The sequence below is a fragment of the Biomphalaria glabrata genome, chromosome 14 (genome assembly GCF_947242115.1).
Source record: "Biomphalaria glabrata chromosome 14, xgBioGlab47.1, whole genome shotgun sequence".
Lineage (NCBI taxonomy): Eukaryota > Metazoa > Mollusca > Gastropoda > Planorbidae > Biomphalaria > Biomphalaria glabrata.
The window spans coordinates 23383573-23408522 of record NC_074724.1 but is presented as its reverse complement, the minus strand read 5'-3'; the positions used below and the strand labels follow the sequence as shown (position 1 = coordinate 23408522).

The 24950-nt window shown below is 36.6% G+C and overlaps 1 protein-coding gene across 4 annotated transcripts in view; it reads left to right on the top strand.

Annotated features, from left to right (window-relative positions):
- LOC106077005 (uncharacterized) overlaps positions 1 to 24950 on the top strand; it is an 80865-nt gene that overhangs the window by 15067 nt on the left and 40848 nt on the right. For 2 of the 4 annotated variants that reach the window (XM_056009326.1, XM_056009324.1), the window contains exon 1: positions 24551 to 24724. In XM_056009326.1, the coding sequence (XP_055865301.1) occupies positions 24557 to 24724 (168 nt within the window). In that variant the 5' untranslated portion in view covers positions 24551 to 24556. Of the gene's footprint in view, positions 1 to 11329; positions 11459 to 23520; positions 23719 to 24550; positions 24725 to 24950 lie in introns of those variants that run through there. The other 2 variants (XM_056009327.1, XM_056009325.1) reach the window with 2 other exon arrangements.

Below are 24950 nucleotides of genomic sequence, written 5' to 3'. Positions count from 1 at the left end.
GCTCTCCTATAGAACCAAAACTATTCGGAGAACTGCCTGATCTGGAAACCACTGCGCGGTTCATTTCGGATATAGGATTACTGATCTGAGCGATCCAACATCTAAAATGAGAACGAAGAAGAAGAACTGATGTATGTGTACCCAAATAGTGTGAACAGCAGCAATTTTTTTTTAAAGTGTGGAAATACAGCTTCTGGCTCCCGTGAAAGTACTGACTGGAACTCTTTGCTTGGAGTTATGTCCTCTAAAGCTGAATCAGCTTCTACGCTGAATTGTGAGCTGATGGCATTAAAAACTGGTTCTTGACTTCTTAAAATTTGCTTTATAAATTGCACAATTAAGGAATCTAAATACGTTTTGTACTTTTAATCATTTCACTAGAAATAGTTTCACCTTTCAGCAAAGGAAAATGGCAAAACCTGTTTTCTTTTGCTTGCTTGTAGAAATGGGAACGCCTTATTTGAAAAGATTTGACATGCATTTGCATTCCATATGCAAAATACCCATTGCAATAATAATTATGAAACACATGAAATATGTCTTCCACTCTTCATTAGAAATATTGGTAACAAAGTCACAGTCAATGTCCTTCAAGTAACATAAAAATATCTTCCTTGAGATTTTATAATGTTCTCATTTGATTTGCCCATGCCAGGATAGCGGATATATTGGATTATTTGTCCCTAAATCGGAACTACCTGTGGTTAACACCCCTAGCTCTAATAAGTTTAAATACTATGCTGTTCTGTTGACTGTTAATAAAAAATTGTATCCAGCTTTGTGTAAACTTTCCTGTTTAGAGTTTATGGTTGGGATATTTAAAAAAAAAAAAAAAGCAAAAAAAAAAACAAACAATTTAAAGATCGAACCCCATCAGTTGTTACACTTGCCATCTTGTTCCATGCCTACCTAACATTTAACACAGTTTTTCATAGCATTGATCAGAGATTGTGTTTTGAATTGAGTGTATTGATGTATAGCCAATAGGAAAAATCTTCGTTTGCTTGAAACTTTTTATAATGAGACAGTTTCAATAAATTATATAGATATTATTATTAATATATTTGCATTTTTATATGTATATACTGTGGGTACACCTGATTTCTGTAGGTGTCAGCGGGCCACATAAAACACTCCGGCGGGTCGCATGTGGCCCGCGGGACGTAATTTGCCCACCCCTGGTCTAGATCTATTACAAATTTAATTACATGACTGATCCAAACTAATTGTTACACTTAATATTAGCTTTTTGGTGTGTTTTTAGCGGCCCCCTTAAGTGGAATAGACGCTATTAGTATTGTGTTGTCTGTCCGTCCGTCCGTCCCGTTTAGATCTCGTAAACTAGAAAAGATAGTGAAAATTCAACATTATGATATTTTAGACCATTCAAAGTTCTGATATAAAGGCTACTTTTTTCTTTTCTGAAAGTGAAATAAATTATTTTTTTAAATCAAATATGCAAGCAGTTTTTGCATAAAAATAGGCCTACAACATATTTTCAAACTATTTACTATCAATAATTACAAACACGGGAGGCTATTTAGTAAGGGAGATAACCATTTACCATATTTTTAACACAAATGCAAACGATTTTAGATTTTTTGTCAAAAAAAATGTTTTTTTTTTTGCAATTTTATTGCTAAGTTAAGTAAGTTCTGTCATACTGCCTACAACATTGACAAAAAATAAACTTTTTTTAAAGAGAAAAAAATCTATTTAATATGCATATAAGTGGAACATAATTTTAAAACAACAAATTAATAAGTAGTTTTTCATATTATCGCGTGAACTGCAGCCACCATATTGCCATGGAACACATAATAAGGATTTTATTTTAAGCACTTTTTTTGTGTGCCTTGGATAAGACATTGACTCTTTACAAAACAATTAGATCAATTAGATAATCATTATATGACATCAGTTAGGCCAGGTTCACACGTAACTTCACCTTCACTTATCCGTTGGAGTGTTGGACCGTTGGGGCACCACACAAGATCTGTCAACCTTCTTTCTCCATTCTTCTCTGAAAATATTGAAGCCTGGCTTTTTACCTGCCTGGGTAGACCACTTTGGGGGCCTATTTTGAGTTTGTGTTTCCGCACAAACTGTCTTTGTAACCTTGTTATTTCTCTATTTGCAGTCTCCCTCCTATTCTCTCTGCTAAAGTTTAATTTCTAGTCTAGTTCACTCGTTTTATCCCTTTTTTCCACACACTCATACACGTTTTCAATGCTAATCAATGCAGATGCTATGTAGGTGACATCACATAGGCCCATAATTTTCAAGAGGAGGTAAAGAAAAAAAATGGAACACACAAAAAAAGCTAAATTCAAAATAATAATATATCACAATATTTTTATGACCTAAAATTTAAAGAATCATAGAAACATTTAGTAAATTAGATCAAGATCAATTAGTAAAGACAATTAACATTTAAAAGAAAGTTGTTGTTTTTTAAATCAGTTACTCCAATATAAAGTTGATGATTATTTTTTTAAAGAGTGCTTAACCTCTTCAGTAAGTAACATCCTATACACGATGTCAACGAGACTACTGTTCGATGGCTCTAGATTCGTCACTATTATCAGTGCTTAAGCTCCCACGCTGCAGCGGCACCTTCGACATAGTCACGGAGTTCACGGCTGCAGGCAGAGCCTCAAACCAATGAAAGATTCTACGATGATCTGAGGAGAGTCCTGTGCAAGGTGGACACTACTGACAAACTTGTTATCATGGGCGACTTCAACGCTCGAGTGGGGAACGACTACAGCGCTTGGCCAGGTGTCCTAGGCAACTGCAACGATAACAGAGGCTTCTGTTGGAACTCAGCTCTTAAGCAAAGCTTGCGATAACCAACACAATTTTTCAACAAAAAAGCTGTTTCAAGACCACATGGATGTAACCACGCTCAAAGCACTGGCACCTGTTGGATTACATAATAGTGAGACAGTGTGATGTCAGGGATGTGGTGCACACTAAAGTGATGCCGAGTGCCAACTACAAAGCTGAACATCACCATCAAGATGGTAAAAAAAAAGATGGCTTGCCTAGGGCAAAGAAGCTTAATGTTGATAAGCTTGCTGACGTACGAGAGCGCTTGAGTGTACTACTCGAGGCTGATCTTCGAAAGCCCCAGGACGATGATCCAGTGAGTAACTGGAGCCAGCTAAAAGCGATACTTCAGGAAGTGACAGCCAAAGTCGTGGGATACTGCAGTAAACCCAATAGAGACTGGTTTGATGAGAACAAGATCGCAATTCAAGAACTGTTAAAAAAATAAGCACAAATACTATCGCTCTGTTCTTGCGAACCCTAATGACTAAGCAGTCAGAACTCTCTACAAAGCTTCTTGTCACACTCTGCAGTCAAAGATCAGGGAACTAAAAAACAATTGGTGGCTTAAGCTGTCCGTAAACATGCAGAGACATGCTGACAACGGTAACACGCGCTCCTTCTATGAGTCGCTTCGATGTTCCTATGGCCCAACTTACTAGACTACAGCGCCGCTAAGATCATCCGATGGTTCTACCCTATTAACTAGCAAGGCGGACATACTAAATCGCTGGACAGAACACTACATCCTGCTATTTGGTGATAAAAGGCTAGTATTGGAAGAATCACTGGCAAATGTTCCTCAGAAAATTGTGAGAGAGGAGCTCGACGACCCACCGACATTTGAGGAAGTTGAAACAGCGATTCATAAGCTCAAAAAACACAAATCACCTGGCTCTGATGGACTTCCGGCTGAAATATTTAAAATGGGTGGTGTCGCCCTAACCGAGAGGCTAACAGACTTGTTCGCTCAATGCTGGGAGAAGTGCGTGGTCCCACCTAAACTTCGAGATTCCGTAATCATATCCCTATATAAAAAGGGTGACAAGCCTAACTGCTCCAACTATCAAGGCATTACACTTCTGTCGGTAGCAGGAAAAATCTTTGTTCGAGTATTGCTCGACCGACTAACCCACTCTTTAGTGGACGAGGTGTTATCTGAGAGCCGATGTGTCTTCAGAGCTAGTAGAGGCACACCTGACATGATATTTGTTCTGTGACAATTACAAGAAAAATGCAAAGAGCAGAACCTAAACCTATACGCTGCCTTTGTGAACCTCACCAAGGCTTTCGACACGGTCAGTCGCGATGGCTTGTGAAGGATTTTGGCCAGGCTGGGATGTCCACCTACGTTCCTATCCATTCTCTAGCAATTTCACTTGGGACAAAAAGGCCAGACCAGACACAATGGTGACCTGTCTGATTACTTTCCAATAGAAAATAGCGTGAAGCAGGGCTGTGTACTTACACCTACTCTATTCGCTATCTTCTTTGGTGTAATACTGGGTCAAATGAGGCTGCGATTGCACGAAGGCATCTACATCAGGTTTCGTTCGGACGGCAATGTGTTCAACGTCTACTATCCCATACAAAAAACAAAGGAGATGAACATAACGGAGCATCTCTATGCCGATGATTGCGCCCTGCTAGCTCACAATGAGCATGATCTCCAGAACGCGGTCAACGAATTTGCATACGCTGCCGCCTCTTTCGGTTTATCTATAAACCTCGGGAAAACAGAAGTCATGTTCCAGAAGTCACCTAATAAAACCTACTCAGCCCCAAAGAACACCGTAAACGGACAGCTCCTTAACGTGGTAGACCACTTCACATATCTGGGTAGTAAGATTCAAGATTGCAAAAAGTAAACAAAAAAAGTAAAGTAACCATGAGGGGGGAGGTCTCACGTTCGAAATCTATTAATTTTTGTAAAATACCAGTAATACACTCATTGATCACGAGATCTCTTAAACCATCGTAAACATCCGCATTAAATTTCGTACGCAGGTTCCTTTTACCTCCTAGACGCCAACTAAGAACGGAGCTATTGTAATTTAGCTACATTCAAAAAGGATCAAATAAACGATTAGGCCTACAATTAATAGAACCAAATAGATATTTCTTTTTTAGTTTGACAACAAAGTAAAAAGAGAAATGTTGAAATGGGAACGGGAATGTGTTCGAATGAATAACTTTTTTGTTGTGGGCAGGGGTGGGAGAGGGATAAAGTGCTACTAAAATTAACGGGCCCAAACTATAAGAGCGCGTATGTGTCGGGGCGCATTATGAAGCGGGTATTTCCATTTCAAGTCAGAGGTCTATGTCAATGAAATTACGATGCATAGGTTGAAAAAAAAAAAAGAGGGTTCCAGATTGCGAAGGAGAGAAAGAAAGATTGAAGGAAAGAAAGAGTGGGTCATGAAGTTTTATTGTAACAGATACACTAATTCATGTGTTTAAAAAGTATGTTAGTTTGATCATTAGGATGTGGCCCATTTATTAAAATAAAAATATAAAAAATAAAGGGGGGGGGATTCCAGCCATAATAAACAATATTAAGCTTGGGAAAAAATCAACGAGTGTAGCGGGAGTGTACTGCTAAGTGTATGATAGCTATATTTAAAAATTACCCCTCTCCAACTCCCTCCTCCTCCGAAAAATAGTTCTTATTGCGCCCATGCATATAGATGATTCTAGTTTGGTGATATTGATTCAGACTTCAATATATGAAATAACCAAAGTCTAGACTAGAATACTGGATGTGGATATAGTTAGAGATATAGTATTTCTGATATTGAAAGCCAACAAAATGCATATTTTGAGGTATCTACAGTGCATTTTCCTGCTATTAAAAAGTTTTATTTCAAAAACCTAATGTACTATTCTTACTGACTTAGACCCTCCCGCGCCGTTTGGCGCATTTGCCGTCAAGCTGTTTCCATAAAATTGTAGATTCCCTGCCACTACCAGCAATGGGGTCTGGGGGAGCGCTAGGAGCATTTGACGTCAAGCTGTTTCCATAAAAATCTGTCACTGGTAATGTCTGAAGCCTCTTCCCACCTGCCATGAGGACCTCAATGAATGAGTGGAATTCACCTAAAATAAACAAATCAAAGCAAAAAATCATTCACTAAATTCCGATCCGGATACGTATGCATATTGTCAAACATGAATTCTAGCATCCTAGCTAATAATTTCTACATAAGTCATGTCATGTCTTTTTATTCATTCACTCTTTGCGGATTTTTCTAGTCTCGCTAGCGTTCACATAAGCATGTGTAGTTGGGAAGTAGGGGGAAAAGTTTATATCGGTTATGTCAAGGGGGAGGGGAGACAACTGACGATACTGGGGGAACGAGCGATTGAAATGGATACTAACGTGGACAATTAGAAACCAAAAGTGAGTTAAAACAAATGACGTATAGTCACAGTAAAAAGATCCACCCACTAATACTATTGTAAAACAAACCTCACAGCCGAATACAATTAAAAGAACGTTATCATTGATTTTATAATTGCTTCTAACATTTCTACGTTGATCATTAGCAGATCTAGATCTTTTGAGAGGGAAGGAAGTGGATTTGTTTAATAACCCAAACCCTAAGTATAAACACACACACACACACACATTCACACATATATTGTGCTAATATTAGAGATATTACGTCATTGTTTGTTGTTTATGTTTTATGCGAAAGCAAAGAATCGGACGGAAATAAAAGTTAGTTATATAAAAATATATGTCTACCTTGATCAAGACAGTCTCGTTATTATCATTATTAAATAGTAACGTCTACAGTAATTTATTATTAATCTGTGACTACAGAACATGGTGTCAGATTTGTTTTCAGATCTTGTGTCAGATCTGGTGTTAGATTAGGTGTCAAATCTAGTGTCACATTGCTTTAAAGTGCTGGTAATAGATCTCTAGATCTAGTGGTTTCTAAATTGCTAAAAGTACATTTTATTTGTGGTGTCGTTAGTTCATGTTGTTAGATCTAGATCTAGACATAGAATCTAGAATCTGTACGAATAATGGAATTATTCGATCCTCCTAAACCGTTGTCACTAGATGGTAATCTATCTGAAAGATGGAAAAAATGGAGACAAAGTTTTGAACTGTTTATGGTCGCCACTGAAAAAAATAAAAAATACGAAGCCCGAGCCAGTGAAGAAAGCTTTATTGTTACACCTGATCGGTGAACCCGCTCGAGACATCTACAATACTTTTCAAGTATGTGAAGATGAGACTGTAGACAAACTCATTGAAAGGTTTCAGAATTATTTTTTGCCTAAGTCCAACACTGTGTATGACATATTTAAATTCTTTTCAAGAAAGCAGAAAGACGGAGAAACGTTTGAACAGTATTATACTGAGTTAAAGAATGTGGCAAAAGAATGCAAGTTTGACAACCTTCGAGATGAACTCATCAGAGATCGATTGGTATGTGGCATACAGTCGGATCGAGTGAGAGAGAGACTTCTGACAGATGTAGACTTAACTTTAGAGAAAGCAGCAAGCATAATTCGTTCTGACGAGCATACACAGAACCAAAAGATAGATATGAAAGGACTACATGTGGATGCTGCTAATAAATTAAAGAAGACAGAAGATAGAAAGCCAGACAAAACCTCACAGGGAAAAATGGCAAAGAATCATGTAACAAGTTTCATTAGAGATTGCAGATCTTGTGGTGGATCTCACAGAAAATACAATTGCCCAGCATTCGGACAGACATGCCGAAAATGTAAAAAAAGAAATCATTTCGCTGTAAAATGTCGGTCGAAACACTTCAAGGCTGTTGATTTACTGGAAGATGAAAGTCAGTCAAGCCAAGTAAATGAATTGTGGTTTGAGGCAATTGGTACAGACAACAATGTCAAAGTTTGGATGGTTGATGTCAATATTATGGGAAAAATAGTCAAAATGAAGATTGACACAGGAGCACAAGCTAATGTGATATCAGAGTCAACGTGGAACAATTTAGAAACTGATACTCAGTTAAAGAATTCAAATACTACCCTACGAGCATTGGGGGATGAAGCATTAGAACTGAAGGGAGTTGCATCGGTCACATTTAAAGTCGGCGATGTAGAAGTTAAAGATGATCTGTACGTGATCAAGAAAAGTATAAATCCTATACCATGACTGAAGACATCTATTGCTTTAAAACTAATTGAGGCAAAGAGAAATGTCGAAGTACACGATGTCAAGCAACAAAATGAAGTTCCACAAGTGTTGATGAAAAAATATAAGCAAGTATTCGAAGGACTCGGTACATACAAAATGAAGTATCACATTAAACTGACGTCAGATGCAAAACCAGTTATTCAATGTGCGCGCAGAGTTGCACCATCACTCTATGAAGAATTAAAAAGAAAACTCACACAAATGCAACAAGATGGAGTGATCACAGAAGTTGATGAACCAACAGAATGGGTTCATAACTTGGTTATAGCAAAGAAGAAAGATAATTCTTTGAGGTTGTGTTTAGATCCCCGAGAACTGAATAAATATATAATGAGAGAACATTTCACTATACCAACATTTGATCAAATCAATAGTTCACTGGGAGCAGCAAAAGTGTTTAGTATACTTGATCAAAAGGATGCATATTGGCAAGTTGAGTTGGATGAACCAAGCTCTTATTTATGTACATTCAATACTCCGTTTGGAAGATACAGATTCTTGAGAATGCCTTTTGGTATATCCTCAGCTAGTGAAGTATTACAGAAACGTGCTTATCAAGTATTCGGAGACATACCAGGTGTACATATCATGTCAGATGACATGCTGATTGCAGCAAAAGATGAAAAAGAACATGATCAAATTTTTGAAAATGTTCTGGAGAGAGCTAGAAAGAACAATGTAAAGTTCAACAAGAACAAGATACAATATAAACTTTCTGGTGTTAATTATCTCGGAAGACAAATTGGAGCAGATGGTATTCGTCCAGATCCAGCTAAAATCAAAGCAATAATGGAGATGCCAGCACCAACAGATCGAACAGGAATTCAAAGACTGCTAGGGATGTTGAACTTTCTGTCAAGTTTCATTCCAAACATGTCAACAATTACCAGTCCATTGTGTGAATTGCTAAAGAAAGATGTATTGTGGCAGTGGAATGCAGAGCAAGACAATGCTTTCCAACTAATAAAAAAAACACTTAGTGAAGCTCCAGTTCTGCAATTGTTTAACCCTGAAAAGCCAGTTACTATTCAGTGTGACGCTTCTTCTAAAGGGTTGGGAGCATGTTTAATGCAAGAAGACAAACCAGTTGCGTATACGTCAAGATCATTGACAGAAACAGAGTGCAGATATGCACAAAAAGGAAATGTTAGCTATAGTGTTTGCAGCTGAACATTTTCACCATTATATTTTTGGAAGAACTGTGACTGTACAATCAGATCACAAACCTTTGCAAACTATTGTGACTAAGCCTTTACATAAGATTTCACCAAGACTTCAGTTGATGATGTTAAGACTGTTGAGATATCAATTAACAGTAACTTACACTCCAGGTTCAAAAATGCAAATAGCTGATACGTTATCGCGTGCGTACCTCAATGGTCAAGAACAATCAAATTCAAATGATGACATGGTTATGAGAATTCATAGCGCAACAGCACAGTTTCCGGGAAGTGATCAGAAGATTATTGAAATTAGAAGGAAAACTGAATCTGATGCTAAATTAAAACTTGTAATGAATTATGTCAGAGAAGGTTGGCCAAAGATAAAAACTCAAGTTCATGAAACAGTGAAAGTGTATTGGTCATTTAAAGACAGTATTCATGAAGAGAATGGAATATTGTTTTATGAGAACAGAATTATAATTCCTTCAAGTATGAGAAATGAAATTCTCGACAAGTTGCACATAGGTCATTTTGGTCTTGAGAAAACCAGATCGAAGGCAAAACAGAGTGTGTTTTGGCCAGGATTGTCTAAAGATATTTTTTCGACAATAATGAAATGCTCAACATGTGCAACGTTCAAAAGAAATAATGTGAAGGAAAAATTGCTACCTCATGCTGTACCAGACAGACCATGGAAAAAGGTTGCGACAGATTTGTTTGAATGGCGAAACAATGACTATTTGCTAGTTGTGGACTATTTCTCCAAATATCCTGAAATAAAACGACTAGAGAACAAAACAGCAGAATGTGTTATCAGGGCAATGAAAGGTATTTTTGCTAGACATGACATACCAGAAGAAATAGTGAGCGACAATATGCCATTCAATAGCTATCAATATAGAGAGTTTGCTTCTGAATGGGGTTTCAAGATAACAACATCAAGTCCCAGATACCCTCAATCAAATGGACAAAGTGAGGTGTATGTTGGTATCGTAAAGCAGATATTCAACAAAGCATACAAAAGTGGGAAAGATCCATATCTCGCTATGCTCGAGTATAGAAATACTCCGATAAGCGGACTTCTTTATTCGCCATCACAACTGCTGATGAGTAGGAGACTCAGGGACATCATTCCAACTGATCCCAAACTATTGAAACCATCGGTAGCTGAAAATGCAGAGACATTACTTAACGAAAGACAGAGGAAAAGCAAAGTGAGGTACGATGCAAAAGCAAGGTTACCTAAAGACTACTCTGTCGGGGAGAAGGTGAGAGTTCGTCTAGGACAAACATGGCAGAAAGCAGTCGTCATTAAGAAACATCCATCACCCAGATCTTACATCATAAAGACAAATGATGGGAAAACATACAGACGAAATCAACGGTTTTTAAACAAGAGCTACGAAGAAGACATCTCTGGGTACTATGACACCGACGAAGACAATGAACAGCAAACTGTTAGAACAAAAGAAACAGACAATTATAAACCAACATCTAGAGAACTTGCTGTGCCGGTCAAGACAACCAGAAGTGGTCGAGTTGTCAAAATTCCTTGTAAATATAAGTATTAAGAACTTTAAAAGGAAGGATGTGATTATAGCTTCAAAAGGAAGGATGTGCTAATATTAGAGATATTACGTCATTGTTTGTTGTTTATGTTTTATGCGAAAGCAAAGAATCGGACGGAAATAAAAGTTAGTTATATATGTCTACCTTGATCAAGACAGTCTCGTTATTATCATTATTAAATAGTAACGTCTACAGTAATTTATTATTAATCTGTGACTACAGAACATATATATAAACACACATATATATTTTGAGCAGTGTTTCTCATCGTTGGTGCCACTTCTCTTCGAATCTAGTGGGTTGTGGGAGCGTTGTAAACATCCCAGCGGGTTCGGTGCTCAGCCCCGACGCTAAGTTTCCTATAACAATACAACAAAAACACTAATATAATAGTTTTCACTGTACTCGCCGTTTGATCCGACAGTCTTCATTTGTTCTTAGGTGGTTCTCTCGATGTTGTTTCTGCAGCCCTGGAAGCTTTAGGCTACCCTGTCTGGACCGCTGATTAGTGATTCTTGAACATATGTTATACATATGTTAGCTTTTTCCTGATGACCAATTTGTCCATCTTTAGGCTCTGCACTCGATAAAACAGTTACAACTGCACACGGATTGAAAACCTTCCTCGAGACAAACCACAAATCGGACTGAAGAAATGATTGCTGGGAAGCCAGGTGTGACAGGCCAAACTGGAAAGCGACTGGTATTACATCATTTCTCTTTTTTTGTGTGTGTGTCTTTGGCTAGGGGTAATAATATTTTCAAAGGCTAATTCTTCTTCTATTTCTACATTGTTTTACATAGCCTATCCTCTAGAGACTAACGTAGTTGGAAAGTAAAAAGAAAGAGGGGGGGGGGGGATTGAGCCATCGATACGGGGAAAATAAAGTACCACACGAATATCACTTGGTCTGAACTGAAGTAGATCTTCCGCCAGTCGTAGGCCTACTCAAACACAAAAAGTTTGAAAAGCATTGCCATTTATTCTCCTGTACCCATTAGAGCTGGGTGTACTCAGGTACCAAGTCTGGCCCAAAGAAGGATGCTAGGAAATGAACTAAGTGTTGTCTTCAGATATAAGCTAATTCATGTAATGTCTCCTTACCATTCAGCGATAATGGTGCTCCTATTCATTGTTACACCGTTTAAAATACATCAAAATTTTGCAACCAATTAAATCCTACGTAACGACGTGTTGTTCGGTTTCCTAAGTAAGTCTTCACGTTCTTACGGCACTATTTTAAATCTTTCAGAAAACATTCTTTTGGATATTTATATTTAAATTTTCCATATATAAAAATGCTTGAAAATTGTTCAAAGATGTAGCCCTTACTACTACTATCACTAATAATAATAATAAGGGCAATGTCATTGATTCCGAAGATTAAGGATGAGAGCAGTGTTTCATGTGACATACGAAATCTCAGTTGCGACTTACATATTTCGTCTCTCTTGATGCAGACAAAGCCGTTGTCCGCCTGGGGACTAATTTGGGTTTCAATTGTGTGCTCCTCGACCCACATGAGAGATCTATTTTAAAAGCCATTTACAGCAAACTAAAAATGTTATTATAAATAAATTTGTTTTTTCTAAAAATGAAAAAGTTTCTAACAAAAAAGAAAATACTAAGTTCGCTCCTTGATTGTTTCAGTAAAATCTATATTTCTTGGCTTCTTGTGTCAAATGCTCCATTGAAGGTCTAGAATTGGATGGATGTCTACGGTGTCAATGACATCTTTTACTATCAGTTTCATCTAGATCAGGGGTTCTCAACCTGTGGGTCGCGACCCCCTTGGGGGTCGATTGACAATTTGCCAGGGGTTGCCTAAGACCATCGAAAATATGGATTGTTGTTGTCTATTCTTCTATTGCTGTATGTGTATGTGTGTGTGTGGGGGGGGTTGCGGCAGAGTGAGGGATTGTAAAAAGGGGTCGCCGAGATCTAGATCTAAGCAATGTAACTATTACAAAATCAATTGTGTTGTCTCTCTCTGGCATCACCTCTGTATCTAGAGTTTATTAAATATCCAAACATGCTTATGCACATCTTCTGTAGTAATCTAGATGTACATATTTTAGGCTTTATTATAGTTTTTTGTTGGTACAAATATCCAGAACATTATGTACTTACAACTGGTGTCTCCTGTGTACACAAAACTGCATAAAAAGAATGCTCAAAATCGCCTCATGCATGATAGGAAGTGATTGTCTCACTCGCTGCGCCACAGCTGTACACATAGGCCTTGGTTTCATTTTAAACATAATTGTTATCTCAAGGAGCGCTGCTGCAACAAAGCGATAATTTTTTAAAATTGATTTGCAAAAATTGCTAAAAAATCTTCACAAATGTCACATTAACTCACTGTCATGGTAACAGTATTCATATGATAATAAGCTAGAGTTGAGATTTTCATAAATGGAATCTTCGGTTTATGCGGCATTCAGAATAAGAAGTATTAATAATAAGATGTATATTTATGCATTTTTTGGAACTACAGAATCAAATGTCTAAGCTCGTAGCACAAAGTAATTTTTATTAACAGCCCCCGAAAGCGGAACAGCCGCTATTAGATTTGTGTGGTCTGTCTGTCCGTCCGTCCCGTTTAGAGTTCATAAACTAGAAAAAAAAATTTTGAAAATCCAAAATCATGATATTTTAGATATTTCAAAGCATATTTTAACATATTTATGCACGCGGTTTTTAGATTTTTTTTGTCAATATTTTTCTTTAAAATGTGTATTATTAAGTTAATTCTGTCTTACTAGCTACTTATATTTTGCACAATTTGTTTATTTAAAAAAAAAAAGATAAAATTTATTTAGTATGCATATAAGTCGCATATATTTAAAACAACAATGAATAAGTTGTGTTTTAAATTGTACACAAGAAATACAGTACTGCACCACTAACGCTCAACAATAACGAAAGGGAAAAGTTTCTTTGTTGAGGCAAAACAATTAACTCAATTAAATAATAACTCAATTAAATAATAACTCAATAACATCAGTTAGGCCAGGTTTGCATTTAACTAGTCTATATTTTCAGAACTATCAATTCATTGAATACATATGAATATAAACAATGTAAAATGTAATAATAATAACATTACTAAATCTCCGTATCCTGTGGTATCAAGTTGTTAGTCGAACTATCAATACAACAGTATCGGTCGAGAGGCCAAGTACGCTTGAACTTGGCTTGGCTTGGCTATCTAGAAGGGGGCTCGAGGTTCGACACCCGACTCGGGCAGAGTTGTGTTTATTGAGCGCCTAAAGGCAGCACGGAAAACCAACTCCTAGATACCCCCTCCCCACCCCACTGGTCCACAAATGAGATTGGACCAAAAGCGCTCTGAGCATGCTATAAGCATGAAAGTAGCGCTATATAAAAGCTATAATACTAATGAGCACGCCTTTTATTTTTGTATCGACGGAGATAGGGTTGTAGTCAGGGCCGCCAGGGTTGTAGCCGCCTGCGTGCGAAATTAAAATTGCCGCCCCCCCCCCTTTTTTAATGTTAAAAAAACTCTGGCTGTGCTCGGAAATCTGGTGACTGTTGGCTGATTTATTCTGTGATAAACGCTAAAAACTGATCTCGTTCTGACTATTCGCTTGTGCTCCTCCTGTATGTGCGACGATTCTAATTGATGAGCTGTGGCGGGTATATTACTAAGAACAACGTAAAAAAATCATGTTCTATATACAATTTCTGGATAACATTTACTGGACAACAGTGTTATATGGTCTGGACATGGATATGTTAACTTGTTTGTTAATGTAAATTTAAGCATAATCCGAAAACAAAAGCTCGAAATACAAAAGCCATTGACAGTGGAACTTTTTCAACGTTCCGTACACTTTCATGGTATCGGTAATTATCACATTGTATTTTGGAGAGATGTGCATTGTATCCACAATCATCTGACGTACACAAATTCAGAGTTGTCTACAAATTTATCCAACAAATGAAGCAACTCAGCGCTGAATATTTTTCTTGAGTTTATTACCAAATAAAAACAAAGTAAAAGTCACTTAAACAATGACTGAAATAAAACATAGTAAGGAAGTGTTTCTTACATTCCCGGGTGGCGACTCCCTAGGTCTTTTGAACCCCTTTAGAAGTTGGAGCACAGAGGAGCAATGTAGGTTCCCACAGTGAGGTCCGTGAGTTTTTGTTACTGTTTTGTTTCAGAATGTAATAAAAAAGAAAAGGAACTTACAATTTTTAGTTGTTTTTTTTTTCATTTAGCCTATATTAATTGAACACTGTGTAGGCCATAGAAACCAAATTAACGTCATGAAATTTCACTAAAACGTTGGGTGTTGTTTTTTTTTTTGGACATTATGTTACCTAAATCATTTTTAAGCCTTGTAAAAGGTTCTTCCTGGAGGTAGAATTTAAAATACGGCAGGTTTCCGCTCAAGTCGGCAAGGGGTCTGTTGGTCGGTTGTTGGCTTGTAGCTTAAGACAGCTTGTGCAACTGAACCGATATAGGCTTTTAAAATTTTTAAATAAATAAACTTTAAATAACTTGAACAAATTTTTTGTGAACAAAAACTCAATATAATTGTTATTATTCAAGATTTAACTTGAGATGAAATATAGATCTAATAGTAATGAAATAAACTGATATTTAAACAAAATCTTTCTCACAACAAAAAAAAAAAGGCTTTACTCTTTCATGTCCGCGAAAATTCAAGGCCAGAACGGAGTAGGCGCCAATGGGAAAACCCGTGGGAATCCCTCGTACACTGCTTTATTTTTTTGTTCTAGTTTCCGAAATAATTTCTTATGTACGAATATCGTTTATATTTTTAAAGGATAATGGAATAATAAGAATTTATATAAAATATTAAGTAACTTTTTCTATTTATCTAATTTTAATAAAAAAAAAAGTAACCTTAGAATAATGATTTAGCCGCCCCCTGAAGTCGGCATACATTGCACAATAGGTAGCGGCGGCCCTGGTTGTAGTTGTTGACAGTTTCATAGTCGCTAACATTCATAGAGGACCACTTCGGGGGCCGATTTTGAGTTTGTGTTTCCACACAAACTGTCTTTGTAACCTTGTTATTTTGGTTGGCAACGGTGATTCTTTCATATAGTGTCATTGATAATGCTTATTTTGTCCATTTATTGAAAATTTCTCGCGTTTTATTTTGCGTTTTATCAACGCACTCTTGTCTGTCTGTCTAGTGACCTAGTCAAACGTTTGTACACGGTGTTTCTCCGACACCCAATCTCGGAACAAAGCTGAAATTGTACATAATTATTTCTTTCACCTGACAACACAAGAATCAATAAAAAAAAAAACCAATCAATTAATTAACTATTGGTAATTAATTATTTTTTGGTATCTAGAACAAGGGAAAGAAATTGTACTTGACTGAAGTGGTGGTATAATCTGAATAAGTCCCCTTTAAAGATCGCCGCTTTAAAGTAAGTTTGAAACAAACAATAGATAACTTTACAATCTTCTACAGAGGCGTGAGGAGGCATGAGCCACAAGTTCGAATTCCGGTCGTTCCACCTCTTTTTATCAAATGGTTTTTCAAAAGTGTTTATGGTAAAACTCACCCAGATATCACTTTATTTCTCCCCCGCCCCCATTTTCCCAACTGGTTGAGATAAGGGATAGGATTATAGCTTATTGAGAAAGTTAAAAGCATAAAATAGCGCTAAATAAAAACAATTGGTAAACATATTTCTAATCGCACATATTCATTGATGTTGGTTTAGATCAGGGGTGGTCAACCTTTTTCTTCCGTGTGCCAATTTTTTCACTTCTAATTCTGATGCGCCACTTCAAATTTTACAAGTTTCAGTCCTTTAAAGTAAGGTAATTAGTACATATTTGTACTTATCAGTGTGTAGTGGAGGAAGTGATTTACCAATAAATAAGCAAAATACTTACTAAGTCTGTCTTTTTTAAACATTTTAGTTCGCATTTATAATTTTAATTACCTAAAATTCAATATTTCTTTATGACCTATTGAACACTGTTAGCAGTTTTAAATAAAAAAAAAACAACAATATCTCGTACAGGCATAAACTATGTAACTAACTAGCAAGACTTATGACTTTGCTTTTACCAAATCTGTAGTATTAAGACTTCAGATTGTTTTTATCCTTTTCATGGATGAAAATGCTTGCTCGCATCAGTATTTCACAGGCATAATATCTCAAAAGCGCATGCTTCATAGGTTGGCCACCCCTGGTCTAGATCTATTACAAATTTAATTATATGACTTATCCAGACTAATTAATAGGGCCTACAATTACACTTCGTATAAGCTTTTTCTGTTAAAAAACAAAAAGTATTTTGTATGTTTTTCTTTTAGTTTTTTTTTCTGTCTAGGAGTCTAGGTATACCAATACTATCATGGGCGTAGCCAGGATTTATTTCGGGGGGGGGGACATTTTTTCCGCCCTCCTCCCCCCCCCCCCCCCCCGCGAAAAAAATACTTATATGTTTATATGTGTGTGTGTGTACATAATCTTTATTACATTCTGACCCTTCATTTTTTTTGGAATACTTTTATTGTGCCCTAGAGTAGGTTCTTCCTGGAGTTAGTGGAAAAATTGTAGACTTCCCGAAATACCCAGTAAAGGGGTCTGGGCGAGCGCTAGGAGCTCCCCCAGCGCGGGCGGAGCCCCCCGCCAAGCTCTATTTCTGGTATTGAAAGCCAACTAAAGCATATTCTGAGGTATCTACACTGCATTTTCCTGCTATTAAAAAGTTTTATTTCAAAAACCTAATTAGCTATTCTTACTGACTTAGACCCTCCTGCGCCGTTCGGCGCATTTGCCGTGAAGCTGTTTCCACAAAAATCTTTCACTGGTAATGTCTGAAGCCTCTTCCCACCGGCTGTGAGGACCTCCATGAATGTGTGGCGCCAAGTTGTACTAGGATATCATTGCAACTCTTCTTATGCGTAATTCATTTTATCGGTGAACATGTCCCGCAAACCTCATGCGACGCTCTGTCACAATCTTACTAAGGGATCGACTCTCAGTTCGGCATAGGATTTCCTTGATTTAGACCCGAAGTCTATAACTGACTCCTGAAATCTATCTTAGCCATCTTTGTTGAGCCACATTTAGTGTTTTTCAATTTCGGAAGATGACTATTCACTGCACTTAATTAATGGAGCCCCGCCACTGGTAGAAATGTGTAACCTCTCTTGAATACGCTCTTGGAATTAGGTGACTGTAGTTTGTATTAGATTTTATATCGAAAAGGGCAGTTTTAACGTCAAAATCACCTGTTGGGGGTTTTAAACTAAAAAATCTCTGGAGTTTTTTTTGTTGTTTTTTTAAATTCAAAACTCCATTTAGCTACGGTCATAGAATTTGATAACTGTAGTTTGCTTTAAAATAATATTGAAGATAGAAGTTTTCCACCTAAAAACGTTCTTAAGGGTGATTTTAAACTCAAAACCATCTTGAGAGGGTTTAAAAAAGCCATCTGTAGGAGAGGGGTTTAAACTCAAAACCCCCAATTGGCTAGGCTACGCTCAAATAATTTTAGTGTGTAATTTGCTTTTTTTTTTTACATTGATGTATTTTTTAGCTTCAAACTCCACTGGAGGGGAGTTTAAACTCAGAACCCCTTTGACTACACTCATAGAATTTTGAGTGTATAATTTGCTTTGTTTTTAATTAAAGAGGTATTTTTTACCTTCAAACCCTGCCTAAGGGGGGTTTGAACTCAAAACTTAGTCAAAACCCGTTTAGCTAAGCTCATAACTTTTTGAGTGCGTAATTTTTTTTTCTCATATTGAAGATGTATTTTTATCTTCAAACCCCGCTTGGGGGGGGGGGGGTAAACTCAAAACCCCTTTGGCTACGCTTATAGATTTTAGAGTGTGTAATTTTTTAAACTCCACTGGTGGGGGTTTGAATTCAGAACCCCTTTGACTACACTCATAGAAGTTTGAGTGTATAATTTGCTTTGTTTTTAATATTAAAGAGGTATTTTTTTTACCTTCAAACCCTGCTGAAGGGGGGTTTAAACTCAAAACTTAGTCAAAACCCATTTAGCTGAGCTCATAACTTTTTGAGTGCGTAATTTTCTTTTTTTTTTATCATATTGAAGAGGTATTTTTAGCTTCAAACCCCGCTGAATGGGGGTTTAAACTCAAAACTTAGTCAAAACCCATTTAGCTGAGCTCATAACTTTTTGAGTGCGTAATTTTCTTTTTTTTATCATATTGAAGAGGTATTTTTAGCTTCAAACCCCGCTAAATGGGGGTTTAAACTCAAAACTTAGTCAAAACCCATTTAGCTAAGCTCATAACTTTTTGAGTGCGTAATTTTCTTTTTTTTTATATTGAAGATGTATTTTTAGCTTCAAACGCTACTGAAAAAGGGGGGGGGGTTAAACTCAAAACCCCTGGTAGGGATTTTTAAACTCAAACCCCCTGGTAGAGTGTTTTAAATTCAAAACCCCCTTGGCTGTGCTGGGGCAAGTGATGGTTTAGTATTAAAATCTCGCCTAAAATAAAGGGGGGGATTTCATTTCAGGGGGGGGGTGAACCCCAACCCCAAACCCCCCGGCTACGCCCATGAATAATATAATATACAGTATACACTATCTTTTTTTGGGTGGGGGGAGGCGTGTATTCCTCAATCCAGGAAAATGTAAAGAAACTCTCAGATTCTCTAAAGAGCAAGCGAAAAATAATAATTTTAAAAAATCTTATATTAAGTGAAGGAAGTGCACCGTTCAATCGCCCCATTTTGCAAGGTTTAACTCCCCATTTTCTATATTATCGAACTCTAATTAATTACCACTGATTGATTAACTAAATGGTTACTATTTTGCTTGATTCATGTGGTGTAGTTGAGATTGAATAATTGTGCTAAATTTCAATTTGATCCGAGAATGGGAGTAGGAAGAAAAAGAAAGAGTATCAACGAATTGACCCAGACAGACAGAAATAGTGAGTTTGATAAGCTTTGGAAAAAAGATATTTATTACATTTCACTAAAATAGCACTTTCGCTTAATATTCTTCCATTCTTTACTTCAGAAACGCATTCTCCAGACATCTACAGCGTTCTATTAAAAAGGGATCTTTTGGATAATGTTTTACTTGAAAAATATTCTAATACGAATTTACAGGCCCTTAATACATTGCTAATACAACCGCTTAGTTCCTTGAAAAGTTAAGATACCCCACATTAAAGATTAAGGCTTTGATGATAGCCGCCGAAAAAAATTATTCGAAAAATAATTAAAAAAAACAGCCATGTTGAGGCCTTTCTCTTGATAGCTAGGTGGTCTGGGGGAGCGCTGTAAGCCCCGACGCCAAAAGCGTTTTTATTTATTTTTTTTTTGTATTCTTCACTGCAGAAACGCATTCTTCTGACATCTACAGCTCATTATTGATCAGTGAGGTTCGGGGCGAAGCCACGACGCCAATAACCTTTTCTTGCATTTTTCTCTGCAGAAACGCATTCATTTGACATCTACAGCTAATTATTTATCAGTGGGGTTCACGGCGAAGCCTCGACGCGAAAAGCGTTTTCTGGCATTCTTCAATGCAGAAACGCATTCTCAAGACATCTACAGCTCATTATTCATCAGTGAGGTTCGGAGTGAAGCCCCGACGTCAATAGCGTTTTCTTGCATTCTTCACTTCAGAAACGCATTCATCTGACCTACAGCTATTTTATCCTATTAAAAAAAAAACTTTTGAATAATGTTTTACTTGAAACATATTCTAATATGAATGTATAGTCCCTTAATACATTGCAAATACAACCGATTTGTTCATTGAAAAGATAAGATACCCCACATATTTAGATTTTGGCTTTGAGGATCGCCGCCGAAAACAAAATTATTCGAAAAATAATATTTTACAAAATATTCATTTGTGATACATTTTGTTCAATAGGCCTGTTTGTAACTTTGTTTTGTTTACAGTACTGTAATCCAAAGCTCGAAACAAAAAAAAATGGAAGTTGGAGGAGAAATTAAGTGGACCAATTAGATTATACTCTTATTTTTTTATTTATTATTATTTTTTTTTTTGCATTTTTAGGATTCAAGTATAAATTGTGAGTTATATTCCCAAATTTATGTAACTAGAAAAATATCAGATTGAGTAAAGGTTGGGAAAAGGCGACTAGAAAAAGAACATTAGGGTTTAGAACTCAATCGTTACTCTCATATTGAAAAATTTCGTATGAATTCTACATTTTTCAAAGCAAAGTCTTTCTTAAAATTATTATGATAAATTCATGTAAAATTACATAAACTCTGTAGCCATATTTGACTATTCTGTTTTAAAACGGCATGTTTTCGTCTGGGAAGGGGAGGGGGGTGGTAGAGTGAAAACGATTAATCCTCGCATCTTTTTTTATAATTTCTGCTAATTTCTACAAATAAATTGGTGGTGGGGGGGGCGGGATTGATGCCATCGCCACCTCCCCATACCACCAAATCAGTCAACATACTAAAGGGGGGCGAAATAATCTAAAAATAGGTTGAAATATAAATAATTAGTATATATTATTCACATAACTAATAACTTCGTATACAAATTGTGTGATTTCTTGACTGAAATTCGTCCGCCGGGGGGGGGGGGGGTCGACCGAGTGAGGGGCGAATACCTCTACTTTTATGAAGAAATCATAGTTTGTAAAAAAATACCGCCCCCTCCTGGATCCGCCAGTGATGCTCAGACAAGTTTATATTTAAAAAAGTAGACCTTCACTTACCCTATAGCCCAGTGGCGTAGCAAGGGTGGGGGAAAGGGGGTCAAAATTTATAAATTTCCCCCGGGCCTCCACACTTGAGTGTCCGAATGATGTTTTTTTCCATTAAATATTAAATATTACGCATCTGCCTTGTAATCTTGCTATTCACGTTGTTATATAAGTTAATGACACTGTTACATGTATTCCAATTAGATTAACTCCGTGCGGGGTTACTCTCAGTGAGTAATTTGGTATGTAGGGTTCTGTTGCATTATCATTTTAGTTGTCAATTGTGGTTTCTCACCAAGTACCTGTATCCCTTATAGTTCGTTACTTGGATGTTGAGAATTTCAAAATAAAAGAGTCATACCTTGGTTACTTTGAAATTGGGAAGTCAGATGCACAACATTATGAAGACCTTGTTATGAAAACTCTTAAAGAAATTAAACTGGACTTTAATCGTGGTAAATAATTAACACAGACTAAAAACGCAAAATACCTAAGTGTTATAATAATGAAAAGCTGTCATGGAATCCTCATATTGTTGAAACTATCAAAAAATCAAGCAAAGCATTAGGGTTTCTATAAATCAAATAAGAACATAAAACTAAAAATGTTATTTAACCTTGGTTAGGCCAAACGAATATTCAAATTTGACCAGAGTAACACCTTTAATAAAATCTCTAAATTTAGAAAGCCTTCAGGAGAAAAGACTTAAAGTAAAGTAGCAATTATACATAAAACACTGAACCATAATCTTCAAATACAAAAACAAAATCTAATAAAATACTCATCGTTCCATATGCTAGGGCAAATTTGTACAAATACTCCTTCTTCCCTAGTGCTATTAGAGCATGGAATGGGTTGCCTGAGCCAGCCAGGAAAACCAATGACTTGGCAGAATTGAAGTTATTGTTTAACATGCATGACTAGATGTATGACGCGTAGGACGTAATCATTCTTTTTTTTTTTTTTTTTTTTTTGAAGCAACGTCTGTATTATATAAGATTAGATCTGTGCAGAGGTCAAACCTATGATAACGCAGCCACAATGAGTGGCCGTCTGTCTGGCCTGCAGAAACGCCTCTTGCCAAGCATAAATCCAAAGGCAACATTTCTGAACAGTGATTCTCATAACTCAAGTTTATCAAAAGGAGCACAATAATGCAATAAAGACTTAAATGCATGTCATAATATCAGTGAATTCAAAAATACTAGACAGCATTGATCTAGATGATGTCACTGATATACTGTACTGATTCGAATTTAGATTTATATTTATTAAGTACATTATCTCATGTCATGATGTCGAAAGTCAAAATGAAGGGGCCCCTAAAGAGGTCAAGCACCCCCCCCCGGCCCCCAAATTCTTATAGCTACGCCACTGCTATAGCCTTTATAACATTCAGCGGTTTCCTTGAATCAGGAAAACCAGTGACTTAAGTTTACGCTTTATGTATATGAACAACGATATGTACCCATTCGTACGCGTAGAAGAAATAAATTAGTTATAATATTAAATAGCCACTTGTTCGTAATTTTTCGTCCTAAGCAAATCACTTGTCCATAAACGCGGGTGTTTTATCATTGGTAGAAGGAAAAATGAATATTCATTTTAGTCGCTCAATAAGGGATTATGGGAACCATAAAATGAGTTACATCACGGAATGTGTCGTTTAATTTAAAGTTATACTTGGTAATTAAAATTCGATTATCAAGCTTACTAGTAAATATCTTAAATCGTAGAAGAAATTGTCAAGTAAACATAATCAAACATTAATAATAGCAAAATGGTTTATTATGATAAATACAATTTGGCGGGGAAACATCACACGCCTATTGGCTGTTTACAAACACCTGAACATGGATTTGTAAAACGCATCTGTGAAAATACTGTTTTGTGCAAGTATAATTCAACAAAATAGTGCTATGTGTCAACTTTATCAATTAATATAACAATATTTTTATCCAGATGGTGTTGATCATTGGAAAAATATAAAGAAAACGTCTGAATTTACTATTTTCCATCATATCGACAACCGATGTCCGCCATTTTGTATTTGCGACATCTTGTGTTAGGAAAATCAACATGGCGCGTCTCCGCTTTCCTGGACGGCCTGGCTATAGATTTGATCGAATCGGAATAAGATATGGTGCTGATGAAGCTAGTAAAACAACAGATCCAACTTTAGCAATTGTAGCAAGTATTCATAAAGGTTTACAACGCTTTAGGGATTTATTTGGAGACTCTGACGAGGTATAGTTTAGATCTACCAAACACCCCTCCTCTCAACTCTCAGCCTGACCCTCACCCTGTACTGTACTATCTCACTATGAATGTATGAATATGATAGATCTAGATTAGACTCTATTAGAATTTAATCTAGATTAACAGTCTACTTTGTCTACACCTTCAAACTGTCTTGAAAAATCATAACAATTAAATAACCAAACATAACGTTGGAGGATTCACACACAGTGACACAGTATACACTACACTACAGTACAGTACAGACTACAGTACAGCAGATAGTGATAGACACTGACTGACAGTCAAGTCACTTAGAATTATTAGATAGTCTAATAACTTAAATAAGTAAATAACTAACTTTACTAGAGTCTAGATTCTAAGTTACGTAACTAAGATTTAGATAGTGATAGGTCTAGATCTAGTTAAGCTAGTTACTATTCTAGAATCTAGATTTAGATCTAGTTATCATCATCATGGACTTGACTATAGATCTAGATCTACAGTCTACTCATCTAGTCTAGATCTAAAATTCTAAATGATCATATGATCATAATATGATGTAAATATTGTAAATCTAGTCTAGTCTACTGTCTACATCTCTAGTCTAGAGTCTAGTCTAGTAAGTCTAGAGTAGTCTAGACTCTAGGCTAGAGATCTAGACCTCGACTTTAGATCTAGACTAGATTCTAGACACTAAAGCGCCTAAGGTAGAATCTAGATTCTAGATCTATGATTCTATTTGAATCTATTTAGAGCTAGAATCTAGATTTAAACTACTTGTAGATAGATATCTAGATCTAATCTAGAGAGTATATCTTAGAGATCTTGTGTTAGGAAAATCAACATGGCGCGTCTCCGCTTTCCTGGACGGCCTGGCTATAGATTTGATCGAATCGGAATAAGATATGGTGCTGATGAAGCTAGTAAAACAACAGATCCAACTTTAGCAACTGTAGCAAGTATTCATAAAGGTTTACAACGCTTTAGGGATTTATTTGGAGACTCTGACGAGGTATAGTTTAGATCTACCAAACACCCCTCCTCTCAGCCTGACCCTCACCCTGTACTGTACTGTAGTCTGTACTGTACTGTAGTGTAGTGTATACTGTGTCACTGTGTGTGAATCCTCCAACGTTATGTTTGGTTATTTAATTGTTATGATTTTTCAAGACAGTTTGAAGGTGTAGACAAAGTAGACTGTTAATCTAGATTAAATTCTAATAGAGTCTAATCTAGAT